This window comes from Colius striatus, chromosome 20, assembly GCF_028858725.1.
Source record: "Colius striatus isolate bColStr4 chromosome 20, bColStr4.1.hap1, whole genome shotgun sequence".
Taxonomy (NCBI): Eukaryota; Metazoa; Chordata; class Aves; order Coliiformes; family Coliidae; genus Colius; species Colius striatus.
Genome location: NC_084778.1, coordinates 8,402,182 through 8,418,840, shown reverse-complemented (window position 1 = coordinate 8,418,840; position 16,659 = coordinate 8,402,182). Strand labels below are relative to the sequence as shown.

General features: G+C 42.5%; 1 protein-coding gene across 1 annotated transcript; it reads left to right on the top strand.

Moving 5' to 3' along the window:
- The first annotated feature begins 1,406 nt into the window (after positions 1–1,406).
- VKORC1L1 (vitamin K epoxide reductase complex subunit 1 like 1) lies at positions 1,407–16,659 on the top strand. The gene is made up of 3 exons (XM_062012588.1): positions 1,407–1,614; positions 11,859–11,968; positions 12,646–16,659. The coding sequence occupies exons 1-3, from the start codon at positions 1,421–1,423 to the stop codon at positions 12,870–12,872; spliced, it is 531 nt and encodes a 176-aa protein (XP_061868572.1). The 5' UTR covers positions 1,407–1,420; the 3' UTR covers positions 12,873–16,659.

Sequence of the window (16,659 nt, the reverse complement as noted above, 5' to 3'; positions counted from 1 at the left end):
CACAAGAGGTTCCAAAGAAACACAAGGAAAAGCTTCTTCCCTGTTGAGGTGAGGGAGCACTGGCAGGGGCTGCCCAGATGGGCTGTGGAGGCTCCTTCTCTGGAGACATTCCAACTCAGCTGGATGAGTCCCTGTGTGCCCTGCTCTAGGTGGTGCTGCTCTGGCAGGGGGGTTGCACTGGATGAGTTTCCCAGGTCCCTGCTAGCCCTTGAGATTCTGTGATTATCCCGTCACTAGATACAACAAAGTGCTGCCCCAACCTCCTGACACTCACCATTTAGATATTTGTAACTATTAATGAGATTCCCCCCTCAATCTCCTCCAGACTAAACTAACTCCACTTAGTCCAGGTTACAGACAGAGGTGTGCCAAGTGTTCAGAATAGTTTCAAAGTCCCTTGAAGAGGAAATGAAATTAGGTAGTTTTTAAAACCCCACAAGCCCACCTTATACATATGAAACACAAACGACACCTTCATTACAAGACCAGACTGGGTTTTTTTTGCTTCATCTTGAAATGGAATAAGCTAAACCCATCCAAAAGTTAGATGCTCGAGCAATAGTGAGGGAACTGATCCTCTTCCATGTGGTATCTAAAGACTTTTTCAAAGCATTGTCTCATGCAGCTTAACAGGATTTTTGCTGTTTCCTTGCTGTCTCCATTAGAATGTACATGTTGGAGTAGGACAAAGCTATTGACAGTTTGTCTGTGTAGTCACCTCTCAAGTAGGTGAATAACAGAGCCAAAACAGGTCGCTTAACTTTTACATAAATTGAAAGTCAAAAAGAAAGTCCAGTAGCTCTAAAGCCCCCAAATGCTTCCTAGTCCAGTTTAGGCTTAAGAATGAAGCAGTTCTCCAAACACGCTGCTCTGCTGATCTTCTTTAAACTGTGCAAAATGGTTTCAGCTGGAAGAGCCCTTTAAGCCCATGGAGTGCAGCCTGTGTCCCAGCCCTGTCACCCACCAGCCCATTGCCCTCAGTGCAACACCCACCCGGCTCTGAAACCCCTCCAGGGACTCCAGCAGCTCCCTGGGCAGCCGTGTCAGTAAGTTCAGTAACACGGCAGCTGTGCCGTGCTCTGTGCCACTCCTGGGAGGATCCCAGATCCCCCCCCGCGGCTTCGATCTGAGAACAAACGGGGAAAAAGCTCATTTTCCACCCGAAAGTGGGGGGGCGGCCGCGGCGGGGCAGCTCAGCCGCGGTGTCACTCGCGGCCGCCAGGCGGCGCCGCAACCGCCGCGGCCTCTTGCCCCGCCCCGGCCTGACGTGACGTCGTCGCGAGGCGCCACGTCCGGCGCTGGGGGCGGGGCGGGGCCGGAGCAGCGCGCCCGCGCCGGCAGCCAATGGGGTGCGTGCGCGCATGCGCGGCGGGCCGGCGCCGGGCGCTCGTCGCGGGCCGAGGCGGAGGGAGGGGGTAAGATGGCGGCGCCCGTCCTGCTGCGAGTGTCGGTGCCGCGCTGGGAGCGGGTGGCCCGCTCCGCCGTGTGCGCGGCCGGCATCCTGCTCTCGCTCTACGCCTGCCACCTGGAGCGGGAGAAGGGCCGCGACATCCACTACCAAGCGTTGTGCGACCTCAGCGAGCGGGTCCGCTGCTCCGCCGCCATCACCTCCAGGTGAGGCGGGGATGGGACCCGCCGCCGCCTCGGGCCGCTGCGGGGAGGAGGGGCAGGGAAACGCGAGCGGCGGGGCCACCGGGGCCGCGGGGGGAACGCGGAGCTGCTGGGGGCCGGGCCGCCCCTCGGAGGGGGCAGCGGCGGCGGGAGCCCGCGGGTGCGGGCCGGGGCTTGCCCGGGGCACGGAGCGGGCTGGGTCTGTCCCGGGGGCCAGGGGGAAGTCAGGCCGTGGAGACACGGGGGCGTCCGGTGTGGGCAGCCCCTTCGCTACAGGGTTGGTGTGGGACGGCGTTTTCGGGGGATGGCTGCGCCAGGAGGGTGAGGCACCCGCGATTTCGGTGTTGCAATGGGTGGCAGGCGAGTGACAGGCGTTGTAGTGGCAACTGCACTTGGAGTGAAAGGCCGTAGGTGTGATTAGTGGTTGAGGCCAACGTAAACAGGTGCAATTGTAGGTGAATGACTTTGGGTTGCTTTAATTGGAGCACCTGAATTGCGTTTTCATCGTAACATCACCTGGCAGCTTTCATGATGCAGGGGAAGGGCTTAATTAAAGAGACATTTGTGTGTCTCAGCAGCAAAACCCCAGTCTAAATCCTGGTTGATTTTACAAGCTTCTTGTCAGTAATTGCCTTTGCAGTTGTTTTCTAAAGGCCAATCATTCTTATTTCTGTGAGGTGAGTCAATATATAAGTTTTAACACACTGCTGGCTTCATTTGCTGTCAAGTAATCAGTCGATGGAATTACAGCAATGAAAAGGCTTAACAACTGTTACCAACTATAAGCATGGTACAGGAAATACTTTCAGGTGTGATTTGGCCAAGAAACTCCTAAAAGCATCTTGTCAATCATTTCAACTAAATAAAGTCTTTGTGCAGCAATCTCAGAGTTGCTGTGTGTATGTACATATGTGTGTGTGCATATACATGAGCATGCCTGTGTAGATATATAGGCATGCAAAAACACATGCAAAGGTATCCAAAAGTAAGGAGCTGGGAAGGGGAGGCTTTTAGTTCTTAGGCAAATGTATGTATTAAATGCTGCTTGTTTTTCTTAATTGAGAATTTTGCTGTTATCCTGGCAGGGCCTTCAGATGAATAAGTATTTGATGGTTTTAGGGTTGTGTTTTTTCATCCTCTCAGTATAACCTGCATAAAAGCTGTCATTGTTTTTATAAGGATACTTGCTCTGTTATCCTAACAAGCCAATGAGGGAGAGGATGCTCATACTCTGTCAGTGTGGAAGCTGGTTACATAGTTTAGGCAAAAGATATAGGGAAATCTTATTCTTATAAGCAGTCCTGTGGTGACAGAAGTGGAATTTGTGTCATGTCACAAAGATGTGTGTCTATGGAGGTCTGAGAAGAGGCTCTTGTGATTGAGAGATTTAAGCACCTCAGGAGTCTCTGTGGTAATCTGTTCTTGTATAGAACTGGTCTTTCATTAGCTTTTTAGTGGTTTTGCAAATGCAAAAGCAGTGGAGCTGGGGAATCTGAAGTCACAGTTTTAATGCATGTTTGCTAAACGCTTTGAAGAAGTAGCATAATTTTATCTTTGAGTATATCCAGTGATGGAATAATGCTTGTTAATTACAATGTTCACTAGTAAGGCTGCAGCTGAAAGGTTGAGTATGCCACAGTAAGACCTGTAAATGCTGCAGGAATTCTGTGTAATGGTAGGAACAGTTAGAGATAAAATCAACTAACCTCCCTAGCAGTTGGTAAGGGAATCATGCATCAAGACTGAAGCATTGCTAATGTCAGGATAGCTCCTGGTAACTAGAGCAGGTGGGAAAAGCAGTGTGTGGACAAGGAGCATGCAAGTTCTGTTCACTCAAACCTTATTTGGAGAAGAATGTGCTTTCAGTGCTGTACAGGACACAGCTGGAAGGGGAGCATTGCTTGAAAAGTAAGACGAGGGCAAGCTGCTAAACTTTGAAATAAGAATAACACTTGAAGAAATGAATCTTATTTTCCACATTGCCATAGGTCCCTCCACATCTGTCTTTCTCTCTCTCCCTCTGTCCAACTGAGTATTCCTTGTTGCTACCAAAGTTTCTCTGAAACTTGATTGCTGAAAGGAACTCATAACTGCTCCATAGACTTCAGAGACAGCAGTTTCAAGTACAGTGTTCCAGCATTTTCAGACATAACAGATTTAAGTGACAACCCTTTTGTTTCTCGTTAAGCTATGACAATCATAAATGATCTGATTAGCTAATTAGGAGAGTTAACTCTGTGGTGTTAAATGGGTGAAAACTTGTACTTTGTGGCTTTTACTGGCTTCTAGAGGGTTCCTTTGGTTGCCTAACTCTTCAGATAAGTTAGATATACTATGGAACTTGGAATGTAAAGATCTTAATATCTTGAGTGCTGACTGTAGCAGTGGACTGAGCTTTGAAAAGCACGTTGTGGTGTTGGGATTAATTTTAACTGTATGGAATACCTAGAATAAATTACTGTACCCTTCTTTCTTGAGATAAGTTAGAGTGGAACTAAGTTCTGGTCTTTGGGGAGGACTTTTATTTTTTTCATGAATAAGCTATTAGTATTTCCAAGTCTTGTTTTTAAGACAAATCTGGTATTGGCACAACAAGGGGAACAGAAATGTTACAAACATTACCAGCGTGTAGCGGAGGAGCATGAAAAGAGTCTTGTGTCAGTTTGACTCATCCAGAAGATTGTACTGGAGAGAGATCTTCCTGATACTCCTTATTCAAAATATGAACCATCAGCTTATTTCAGGCCTTTAACATGGGTAAAGTTCACAAAATAGTTGAGAAAGAAAAGCAGCTGAGGATTGTGTAATGACCACTGTCATTTTTCCAAGGAGAAATAAGGGAAATAATGCTTTCCCTTGGTAACTACTCCAGATGCTTTAAGTGAATTACTCTCTTATATTTGCCAATAATTAAATGTCAAGAATGGCTTTATAATGAAACTGGCTAATAGCAGTTCCTGAACATTCTTTTTTATTTTGCCATTGTAATAGTTTTACAGAGGGAAATAAACTAAGAGTCAAGCTTCAGGCCATATGGGCAGTGGTATGGCTTGGAAGGAAATGAGTCGGTAGAAACACAGAGACCCTGAGCATTTTGCTTTGTTCTTTTGCATGCTCTGAGAGACTTTTGGGTCTTCTGATATGTTTCTGCTTTGTCTTGCCTAATTTAAAGTTCTTGCAAAGCAGGTTAGTGGATGGAAGGCAGTTTTGTAGCCTGGCTTATGGTAGTGCTGTAGTGATTTTAATACTGACTGGAGACAGCTGTCATGAATGACCAAAGGGCACATGTCACTCCATGTCTGTGGCAATATTTGTGGCTTTCAGTCAACTGCGTATGTGAAGAGGCTTGGAAATAGTGAATATTGATCCAGGTTAAGTTGTCTTTAGGTGACTTACTGGAGAAGTACCAGTGTCAAGACAGGATTCAAAGAATTGGCATTCTCCTGGATACAATTTGATAGGTGTTTCCTGCTTCATGAACTTCCCAGTCAGTTCTCTTGTGGAGCAGTTACTGTAAATTTGATGTCTATCAGGTTTGCTTGATCTTAGGTTAAGAACATTATGTAGCAGTTCTCTTTCTTATTAATGGTGAGTTCCTTATGTCCCAGCATTTTTTTTAGGGCAAGCAGGCATTTGGGTATGCCTGAGATTGACAACTGTGCTTGTTACTGACAGCTGTAAAGTGAGAAATGCTAAAGGTACTTCATGCAAGTAGTGTAACAGGGAAAGCTTGTTCAGTCCCTAGTGAGGCAGTGTAGGCAAATGAGGCCCATGTGCTTTTTAAAAGTCTTACAAGTTTTGCAAGCCTTTGTTCTTTGCTAGTCAACAATTTGCTTAACCTGAGCCAAGTTACTGGATTTTGTTGGGTGTCTTTGATTCCATATAGAAAAGAATCACAAGTTTGATTAGGCTGCTGAAGGGCAGCATGCAGAGCAGCTGGTGCTCATTCAGGAGCAATCATATTGGTGAGTCTTGGGCTACCAAAACAGTTTTCATGAAAATGTTGCCTCTGGAGACTCAGCTATCATCTGTCTGTAATTGGAAATTAGTGGTTGGTTGCCTCTGAGGTCTGCAGGTTGTTAGACAGCGGGTGTAACAGTGCTTCTTCAGTTATCCTGTATCAAGGTTTTACTATCTGAGGGAAGGTCTGAAGGTCTCTGGTTTATTGATTGGGCAGGAGGGAATCAATGTAGACAGAATCCATGTGGTATGTCAAGCACTTCAGCAGGATTTGGAGTGCTGCTGGTTCAAGATGATGGTGACCTGGCAGAGCTGTGGCTACCTGAGTACAAACCAAGTTTTTCAGCTAAGGATATTGAAACAAGCAGCACACCTTGAGGCCAAGAAAGGGTGTATTAATCTGCTTTGCTAGTCTGGTTTCTAGAGAAGGTTTTTCCTTTGTGATGTGTATTAATAATTGCCTTTTTTGGTCTCATCTTCTTGACAGAAAATTGGTGACTTACTGCTTCAGATTGATATAACACATAGTGGCTGAAACACCTCTTCTGTGAAGTCCAGCAGCACCCTAGCTCTCTTCTAGTCTCTTTTCAACCTTGCAGTGTTTACACAAACACCTGTGTTGTTTGCTTTTCATAAATACAATTTCTAGGCTGACTGGAACTTGCAGTAAGGCTGACTATTATTTTGCCTGATGCAAAGTGAACTTAAAGTGCTTAAAGTTCAAATTTGAGCTTCATTTATTACAGTTTATTAGAAGAGGTTGTGTAGAAAAAAATAGTGGTGTTGGCTTGTAGCTTGAGTAAGGAGTGGGTCTGTAAATACTGATATAAAATAATAACCACTGTCTGCTGGAGATTTTGCAGATCTAGACAGAGATTTTTCACACTGTTTCTGAGGTGGAGTTGGAGGATATTTAGAAGGCAATCTCTTTTGTTTGTAGTGAACACTGCTAATAGATTTAAACATGAAATCAAGTGTGTAAAACAAATTTTTGAACACCCTTGGCAAATTTACAAATGTGAGTTTTTACTTTCTTTCTTATGGCTTCTAATAGAAGGCTTTTACTTAATTTATTAAACTGTTACATGGCCTAAGTGACCTTGTAACCATAAACCAGTTTGAATCCCAAATCCTCTGGTGAAGCCGTAAAGAAGCTGCAACCAAAGTTTATTAACATTGCAAAGTATTGACATCCTCCAGATCCTTTGACCTTTGTGTGAGCTGTTCACTGAAGGTGATGTGTGAGCATATGCCAGTTTTACTCCCCTCCTGAGAATTTCCATTCTGTACTGTAACTTATCTCAGAAGTCAGATGACACTTAAGGAAATGTGCATATCATTTGTCAAGTGTAGGCTTTTAATAGAAAATGCTATTTCTTGTTTCTTCAGGGCTACAAAGTGGTAAATGGTGCTTGCTGTTCATAACAAAATAATGCTTATGGGATGAAAAACAATCCTGAAATGAGGGGCTTTGATCTGCTACTCCTCAGAAAACAAAACTAGAGTTCCTAAAATTCTCTGAAAAGATAGTATTTTCATTACAATTAGTTATCATTTTCAGGGCAGCAAACCTAAAACCAGAGAGAAGTGTATTGGAAAACCTGCTGCTGCACAAATGCAGAGTGTTCCCAGATTCTGAATCACACATGCCATTTAATAATCTGGTCTCCTGAAGGATTTGATAATGTTTTCAAGTAGGCATTTAGGAGACTAGAATGTGAGTAGGGAAGTATATGTGTTCAAGGCATCTGCTGCTCACTGATGACAAGTCCACGGTGCTGAAGCTACCTGGGCTTGATGTTATCTAGTATGGTTATTTTCATGTTAAAGTGAGTATACCATAATTAGTTCTTTCCTTGACATGAGATCTGAGGACTGCTGAGGGAAACTGAGCTGATGTGGTTCTGCCATTTGCCACTGAGGATGTGGAGGTCAAAATATGTGTTCAGAAAGCATCTGGGTACGTTCAGGAAGGCTTTAAGGAAGTCTACTGAGGATGTTGATGCAGGTGAAACCCCAGTTCAGAAGTTTCTTAAGCTAATTCTTAACGTCATGATAATTGAGGTCAGGGAGAGCACTCTGGGGAATGATCTCTGTAAAATCCCTTAAAACCATCTCCTGCAGGTAACTGTCAGAATTGGGGTGCTTGGCTAAAAAAAAGTGCCAGTTATAGCATTTGTTACAGAGGGGATGAGATAGTAATCCCACTGCTGGCTTCATACAGACTTCTTGTGTGTTCCTTTGACTTGCTGTGTTGGTCAGGCTCAGAATTCTTTTGCTTTTGAGCTATACTGGTAGCTCCTACAGCTTAGAAATTGTTAAAAATGAGGGTTGTTCACTTGTCCTTTCAAATGACTGAGGTATTAGTGTATGGCATGACTTTCTCTTGGTTGCCTTACTGCCAGTGGTGTTGTCTCTGCTAAATGATGTAAAATGTTTGGAGCTAAAATGTGCTCCTGAATCTGCTGTTTTGGAACATAGAGGATGTTCTTTATCTGTGCAAAAGAGGTAATGATTTAACAGTGTAAGATTTTCTGGGAGATATGTCAGTTCTGGATCAAAATGACCTCGTTTCTTCCTGTTAACAAGTGTTGAGTGCTTGCAAATACTGCTTTAAGCTTCCAAAACTGCAAGACTTTTGAGCTTTGTTAAATATCACAAACCAAAAGGGACATTGTTTAGAGGGTGGATAATAATTTTCAAGACCTCCTTTTGCTAAAAGGAACTGCATATTGGGCTAAAAGTCACTGCAGTATTCTATTTTTAGATGAAGAAGCTACATGAACAGTTCTAAACACTTTGTCTTGGATTTCTCAAATGACTCCTCTGGAAAATTTAGGAACATTCAGAATTTCATCTACAAATGAGAAGTGAAACAGACTGTGCTCTGAAACAGAGGGAGAATCTGAGTTACCTGAAACACAGAGGAAGATGTCTTCAAGGAAATTTTGAAAGAAATCTGAGTTAGTTCAGATTGCCTTGGGTTTTTTGTGTGTGATAAGGGTGAAACTCCCAGGGTGTGGCAGAAGCAGCCCTGCCATGGGTGTTTGTCATGGTGCTCTGAGTCACCCAGGGCGCTTCAGCTGAATGTCCCAACAGAACAGTTGACTGCTTCAGGGGTGGGGAGCCACAAGTCAGTGCCAGCAAAAGTGGGTGATGTTGGGCTATGCTTTTCATCTCTGTACAAGCAACTCTTGAATAGGTGCAGTTTGTTTTATGTAACATAAAGTTAACTCTTGTATGAGCCAAGCTAACTCTAGTTGTTATAAATTATGTTTGGACTAAGAAAGGTAAGTTCCATGGAGAACTGGGTGGTTTTATAGTCCTTTTTACTGATGGTTTATTACTTGGAGTTTATTCTTTTGTTAGGACTGCAATTTTCCTTCCTGCTATTTGTTCCCCTGTTAGACTTTCAAAGTTACAACTCAGATGTTCTTTGCATGATTTTGTTATGAGAAGATTATCATACTCCGCCGTCTTCCTTCTGCAAATTGCTTGCAAAAATACTTGATTCATTGTGCATTTTAATGGGCTTTGGGACCTCCTTGATATAATTAGGAGATGATTGAGCTGCTTCAGTAGAGAAATGGATGGAAATACACAAAGTCTAAATATTTTGCTTTTCAGTTTGCAGAAAACTTCCTCGTACTTCAAGCCTTATAAGGCTGGAAAAAGGCTTAAACCACAGCATCTTGAAGTGTTTGGAGCAAGGTGTGAGATTAAAGCTGAACTCCATGGAGTGAAATTTAGTACTCAGTGTTCTTAAAGCTGCTACAATGCCAACAGGATGAAGTGTTGCATGTGGAAAAAGCTTTCACCACGCTCTGACCTTCTCGCAGCTATGAACAGATCTCTTGGGGACTGACCACTGGGAAGGGCTTAAAGTTGTTATCTTTCCATTAGCAACATTTTATTCATCTACTGAATAAATGTGGGGTCAGACTGTAGCCTAAAGCTTCTGATGTTTTAATCTTGAGTTCACTCTCAAAACATCAGAATCTCCTGAGCATCAGAAGTGAGATCATACAGCTAGGGTAAGGAGAGGGTAGGAGTTTAGCACCCTGCAGTTACTTTGAGCTAAGCTAATGTTGAACCACAGACTGAGGCATGCTTTGAATGACACTGTTTAGTCCCTTGGTAAGGAAAGTCTGAACATGTTCAACTAGAGTCCAATTTCAACCTACAAAGAATTATCACTGGGAGACTAGAACAGTAAACTGCACCTGTGGATAGGAAGCTCAAGCACAGAAGAATAAAAATACTGTTGAATGCAAAATGATGATACCTTTAATATATTTGTCTGGGTCTTTAATACTGTGTTTGGTAGCTGGACAGCATGGCACAATGTTTAAATGTGTTGTGACCATCTCATCAAAGTAAGGCTTAACCAGAAACTGTTCTCACTTCAAATCCAGATAACATTCAAGGTGTGGGAGGAAAGTCTTGTCATAGCTGAGATTCTTTGGAACTTTGAGTATTTCTTTATAATGTTTGCTTATGTATTGCCACACTGTGTTTGGGTTTTTTTAAATCCTGCCCTCTTGGAAGTGTGGTTCAGCTAAAGAGCTGGAAGTGCTGCACTCAACATGTCTGTAGCTACTAGTCTGAGTCTTTGGTGCCCATCCTTGATGCTACTTCCCCAACAAACTGTACTGTGCACCAACTGTTTGCCATGGTGTGCTGCAGGGGGGATGTGTCACCAGCCTTGGCCCTTGCAGTAGGATGCTGCTGGGAGCAAGGCTGCCCCTCCCAGCAGTGACCTCTGTGTCCTGCTTCTTACAAGGCACAATCCCTGTGCTAAAACAAGTGTCAAGTTTTTCCGGGCTGGCTTGAAGCTTTACAGTTGCACCTAACTTTCCCTACAGTCTTTTACAAGATTTGAGACCAAACTAGTTGAAATCTAATTCAACTAATCATTACCTAATTCTCTGCTCAGTCTCTTGGGGGAAGAGTGCAAGACTTGTGTATAGTAGTTAATTGCAGACAATTACTAAATTTGAATTAAAGTGATCATTTTGAAAATACTGCACAAATGGCTGTGAGATTCTGAAGTGTTTTGGAGATGGTATTAAACTGTACTTATTGTGGTACCTGTCTTGTGTGAGGAAATGGTGTGTGATGTGCTGGTGGCCTGGTGTGGCCTCAGCTGTGTGGCGAAGGGATCAGTGGTGCTCTGTAGCATGCCCAGAACAAGCCCTGCTTCATGTGTTGGCTTAGTGCAGCCCTTGCCTCTAGTAGAATGAGCACTTCTGTTGGCACAAACGTAGCATGATGGTGTTATCTGCTGCAACAGCAGTGAGGAATGGCACTTTGTTATGCATCTGTGTGAGAGGTAAGCTGTTCATGTGAACCCAGCCTTACATTTATGTGGCACTTGCCTTGATGCTTAGAAGACACTGGCAGAGATCCTGGTGCTCTTTTGTAAGAGAATAAAGTTGGATGTTTAAGTAATGTCAACTTCCCTTCATATTTTCCACTGATACTAATAAATATAGTCTTTGCTTTTACATATAAGGGCATGATCTGCCTTAGGGCAGCAAATTAATGGTGTCTAGCACAAAGACATTTGCTAATTTAGTCTTTTATCCCCCTTATTGCAGCAGCACTTGTCAGGCTGGTGCTGCCTTTTACCTTATAGCTAAAAAGTTGAAAGTCACTTGAAAATGGTTAAGGTGCTCATTCAAAATGTCATTCTGTGTAAGGGCTCTAGCAAATGAGGGCAGTGAATCTTGTTATGGTACTGTCCCCACTTGTCTACTTGACAGATTTGGGTTCCTCCTAAAGTGTTAGACTGATGAGGAGCAGCTGAAGTGCAAACATATGTTCAGCTTTGCTCTGATACCAGTGAGGTAAGTGCTGGCAGAGCTGGTAACAGCTAGTCATTAAATCTTCCCATTTTCGCTCAGCTGTATAGTGAGCCTGTGTCCAGTTTACCATGATGGAGAGAACTGCTGAAATGATTGTTGGAGCAAGGAAGTGTTTATTTGACAAGAGAGCTTTAAACTATGACCCGAGGAAGCAGACACAGTATCTGGCAAAGTTGCAACTGCGTGATCTTGGTAGTTTCTGATATGCCTGATCAGCAAGATATGGGATGAAGTTGTACCTCCTGTGCACCTTCTGCAAGTGCCTGCTTTTTTCCAGGACAATCCTGAACTTGATATAGCACTGTACTGGTCATGTCAGAATATATGTGTTTCTTTTTTCCTCATCAGTGATGAATTGAAAATACTGATGTAAACCCATAGGTGCTCAAACACAAGTTAATTAGTTTCACTGTTTTACAGATGGGGTCGAGGATTCGGTCTGTTGGGTTCCATCTTTGGAAAGGACAGTGCAATAAATCAGTCAAACAGTGTTTTTGGACTCGTGTTTTATATACTACAAATGCTACTTGGTAAGTATTTATTCAGCTTAGAGCCTAAAGTACATAATAGGTCTGTGGTGATGAAAGAGAAGTGCATTATACCTTGTGCAATCTGCAAGAGCTCAGATAAATGCATGTGATTTTAATCTCTTTTAAAGCACCAAACTAGTGATGCATCTGTCCAAAGGGTCTAAAACCCAACTGATCGCAGGATCAGTCGCATTTTCTCCTGCTCTGCTATTAGTAAGATAAGCATCAAGATAGTTGCTGCACTTGTATTTTCACTTAAATATGTTTAGCATTGGATTGCCCAATAGAAAAGAAGGGAAATAAGAATAGCATTTGCATGTCTTGCAGAAGTAATAGAGATAGGAAAAAAAACTGCCTGTAGTGTAATGTATGCATGTTTCTTTGTAACTATAGGGTCTGCTATAAAGCTGTACATACTGATAGACCTGTAACTTTCCTGTAACTCAGGAGTATGGAAGATGGTAAATACGTCTTGTCAAAGGACTGTTGTACAGAACCTAGCAGCTCTTCTCCAGATAGCCATTTATCAGCCATCCTGAACTCATGGTATTTTAAACAGACTTCTGCATAAATTTGCTGAGTAGCCTTTGGTTTGAGTGGGAGTGCTTAGGCTTTGTGCTTTGTGTGGAAGGGGGGGAACGAGAGCTGCGGTAGTAACTTTCTCTCTCTTGTTGCAGGTATGACAGCAAGTGCAGTAGCAGCTCTAATCCTCATGACATCCTCCATAGTGTCTGTAGTAGGGTCATTGTACTTGGCATACATTCTGTACTTCGTGCTGAAGGAATTTTGCATTGTCTGCATCATCACATATTTGCTGAACTTCATTCTCTTTATCATCAACTACAAACGACTAGTTTATTTGAATGAGGCCTGGAAACGGCAACTCCAACCCAAACAGGAATAACACCTGTTTGAACTGCTGACTGACAGTCTGAAGACCCAACTTCCATTAAGTTTATTTTGCAGTAATTTTTTATTCTCCATATCAGACACCTTCCCTGAGAATCATAACTGAATTTATAATAAAAACTTGAAGGGGCCCTAGATATTTTTTTTGTGCTAATCTTTGATTTAAATGTGGTAATGAAAGAAAGCTCTAATACAATCAAAGACAAGCTTTAACTTTACTTTGAAGGAGTTTTAGCCACAGCAAAACCGAGACTCTCTTCCCCCTCCACTTGTGAAGTGGGTAACACTTGCTATAAAGCATCCTGTATATAAATCCAGGTATAACAAGATGTGGTCATGACATTAAATATTCTAGACTAGCATTAACATATTTAATGTTGCCATGTTTACAGTATGTGTATTACTTTTTATTTTTTAGCTGATGGACTTAGATTTGAGTAGGACTTACACTGTACCCTGGAGACCTCCCTGTGCAATTGGATTTGTTAGCCTGGGAGCTGTCAGAGTGTTCAGCTAATAGTCGGCCGGCAGGACGGAAGAAGTGGTCTCTGTAGAGAGCACAGCCTGCTGCTGCGCTGCCTGCTAGTGCTTTCACAAGAATCGTGGTTGGGTTTGATTACAGTTCTTTTTTTTTTTCCCCTTTTTTGTCTCCAGTAAGAAAAAGGATCTAAAGTGGAAACCTGAAGTATGTTGGTTAAACCACAACATTGTTAATTCTGTACAGAATGAAAATAGCTTCATGTGGTCAGTGGAAAGCTGCCACCAGGATATTATATGCAGGTTGGGGGTTGGTGTATCAAGAGCATTCTTTGAAAGGACTTAATTTCCATGCAAAGCTGTTTCAGTTGTAAGCTGTGGTCAGCCTGCCAGCGTTACTGCTGTTTGATGTTGTGTGAGTGCTGCAGCACGGGACTGCAGCCTGGAGTGGGCTAACTCAAGCAGTGCCCTGACGAAGCAGTTCCTTAATTGATCTTCATCAGGATCTGTGGTTTGTGCTATATTGGGAAATGAACTTTAGGCCTGACACACGTTAAGATCTCTTGGAAGGGCAGCCTGTTTGATGGGATAAAATGAAAGGTGATCTAGTGCTATCATTGCTCTTTCTAATAACTAATTGAGGAAAAAAAATAAACTGCAGATTTAAACAAAGGAACAAAATTGTAAATGTTGTTTCTGCACTCAGTATTCTAAGGCTGAATGTTAAAAGTGCCTTCTGTCTTATGATCCTAAACCAAATACTTTGCATTGAACTTAGCAGGCAGAAGTGTCCTTGCTTTAAAAATGAACAAACTAACAAAATTCCCGGCAAACTTGCTGGGGATAGCAGAACATTAAGAGATCTAATTTAGTTTTTAGACTGAGAAGTGGTAGCAGTATTGTTTCAGTTAAACCCATGTGAGAGAAGGTCAATGATGCAATTCTGAAAAGTAAAATAACTCACGTTTCAGACTCTGTGACACCAAAATGTGTAGGTTCAGCTGCTTTCTGTAATTGGTGCTGTGCTGCCTTTTGCCCTTGTCAGCTTCTAAATATGAAGAATTCCAACTGCATACCTATTTATTTAAAGAATTAGTTTAATTTTAGGATTTTCTTTTCTGGACCGTGGATGTCACAGAGACACTTATGGTGTGTGGCTTAAGTGGATTATAAACACTAAGTTGCTGAGGATAAACCTGACTGTGAAACATGCAGTGTTCCATAGAGAAAATAGAATCTTTTAGATTGAATTCACAAAATAGTATTTAATTACTACTGAAGTAATTTTCTGGTTTGTACCAAGGATGTAGGTGGAAACTGCTTTTATGTATAGAGTTCTGTGGTATGAGTCAACATCTGTTGCATGTAACACTAAATTACTTGTCCCTCTTGTCTAACAGTTTTAGACAACAATTCATTAAATGCGTTCTGTATTGACCAGAGTATAGTTAAAGCTTGTCTTGATGTTTAGTTCTGTCTCTCAGATACCTTGAACTTTGCTGTGAGGGGAGTGAAAGATGTTAAACCGGTCCCTCGAGGCTTTACTTTGTTCTCTGACAAGCCTTGAGGCTGTATCACTGTGTAATACGTTGTACAGATTTATTTTGATGCATTCCTGTGTTCTACACTAAGGCATCTTTTTCATCCAAGGAAGAGGTGAACACGTGCTGCCTGAAATGGTTAGTCACGGGGCTAATCTCTCAGAAGAAGCAGCGATGGAGGCAAGTGTAAGCAATGATCACTTGGTCCAATTTGTGGGTGTCGCACACACCAAAAAGAAGGAAAAAAGCCCTATCAGCTGAAAGTGTAGGTGTTGACTAACTTCACTCTGTCTTGTGCTTGTCCATGTGGGCATAGTCTGTTAATTCAGTTTGTTTAGTAAGTGGTTTCGGGCCAGATTTCAGCAGTCGTGTCCGCAGTCCTTGTTTGTGTGCACGTGGGGATCAAATGGCAACCGAGTTTGGTCTCTGGAAGAATTCGCAGCTACACGTCGTGCACCAACTTGTGAATCTGATCCTTAATTGTGAACTCTCTTGTCTCGTGTGCTTTTCTTGCAGTTACTTTTTACTGGAAGTGATTTGCTAGGAGTGGCCCTAACCCTTTCTCCTTTCTCTCTTGTGCTTCAGAAATGCAGTTGGCCTGAATAAAGGGCAAAATAATATTAGCAGTAGAAATTTGGACCTTTTTGCTTCCTATTTTTTTGTTCCAGTCTTTCCCCATTGCTCCCAGTGATAGAAACAGCATATTTCTTCCAGTAAAATGGCTCAGGTTACAATTAGTAATGTGATGTAAATCGGACAGTTTCTTCATGCAACTGCCTCCCTGCCTGCCCCCAGCCAAAACAAATGTGGCAAAAGTGTGGTTGGTATTTATTTGACCCTCCAATTTCTCAGAAACCTTGAGGATATGAGAATGTGGGTAAAAGTTGGTAAATAATAGCTGGTCTGGCAGAGAGATGGGAGGCATTACACGGATTCTGGTTGTGGTTTCAACACTCATGAGAACAGAGGGGGAAAAAAATCTGCAATATCCAGGCAGTTGTTCTGAATTTGGGCTCTTTCTCCCGCCTCCTTGGCTCCCAGATGTTCTGCAGGGAGAGGTGGATTGGAAAGGCAAAAGAACCTCATCCCAAAACCTGTTTAGGAATGAAACATTCCTGAAATCCTCTTACTGTAAGGTACTTGCTACTCTTAAGGCCAACGAAGCATTCAAGTCTCGTTTAGGAAATGAATGTTCTTGGAAGTTTCTTACTGTAAAGTGTTTGCAGTGTTAAGGCCAATGAAACATTCCCTGCCACCTTTGATATCTAAAGTGACAATAGATCTCTCTTATGAGGAGATTTCTACATCCTGTAGTACACATTTGTTGTCTGCTGTACAGTCTGGATTGATGATGTGCTTCAGGCAGCACTCTGCTCCTAATTTAACTGGGCCAAAGTCAGAGAGAGATCCTAATAGCTGTGGTTCTGCCAATGTTCAAATGTCATCGAGACAAAACTGGTCCAGAAACGATGAAGTATTCTGTTACTGTAAAACTGTATTAAGCATGGCCTAAATATTAGGTGTTTGTTCTGTATAGTATGTTCCATCAACTATTTATTACTAGTGCTTTAAACTCCAAATTAAACATCCATTTAAACGGAGTCATTGGGCAGATGTTCCTTTTTTTTCAATCTAGGCTGAGAGGGATTCTCTACTGGAGGTTTAGGATACAACTTTACTAACAGTAAAACCATGTAAATATGTATGAATTCTATTTGTTGCACATAACTTTTTTGGTATAAAAAGAAATAAATGTAGAAATTA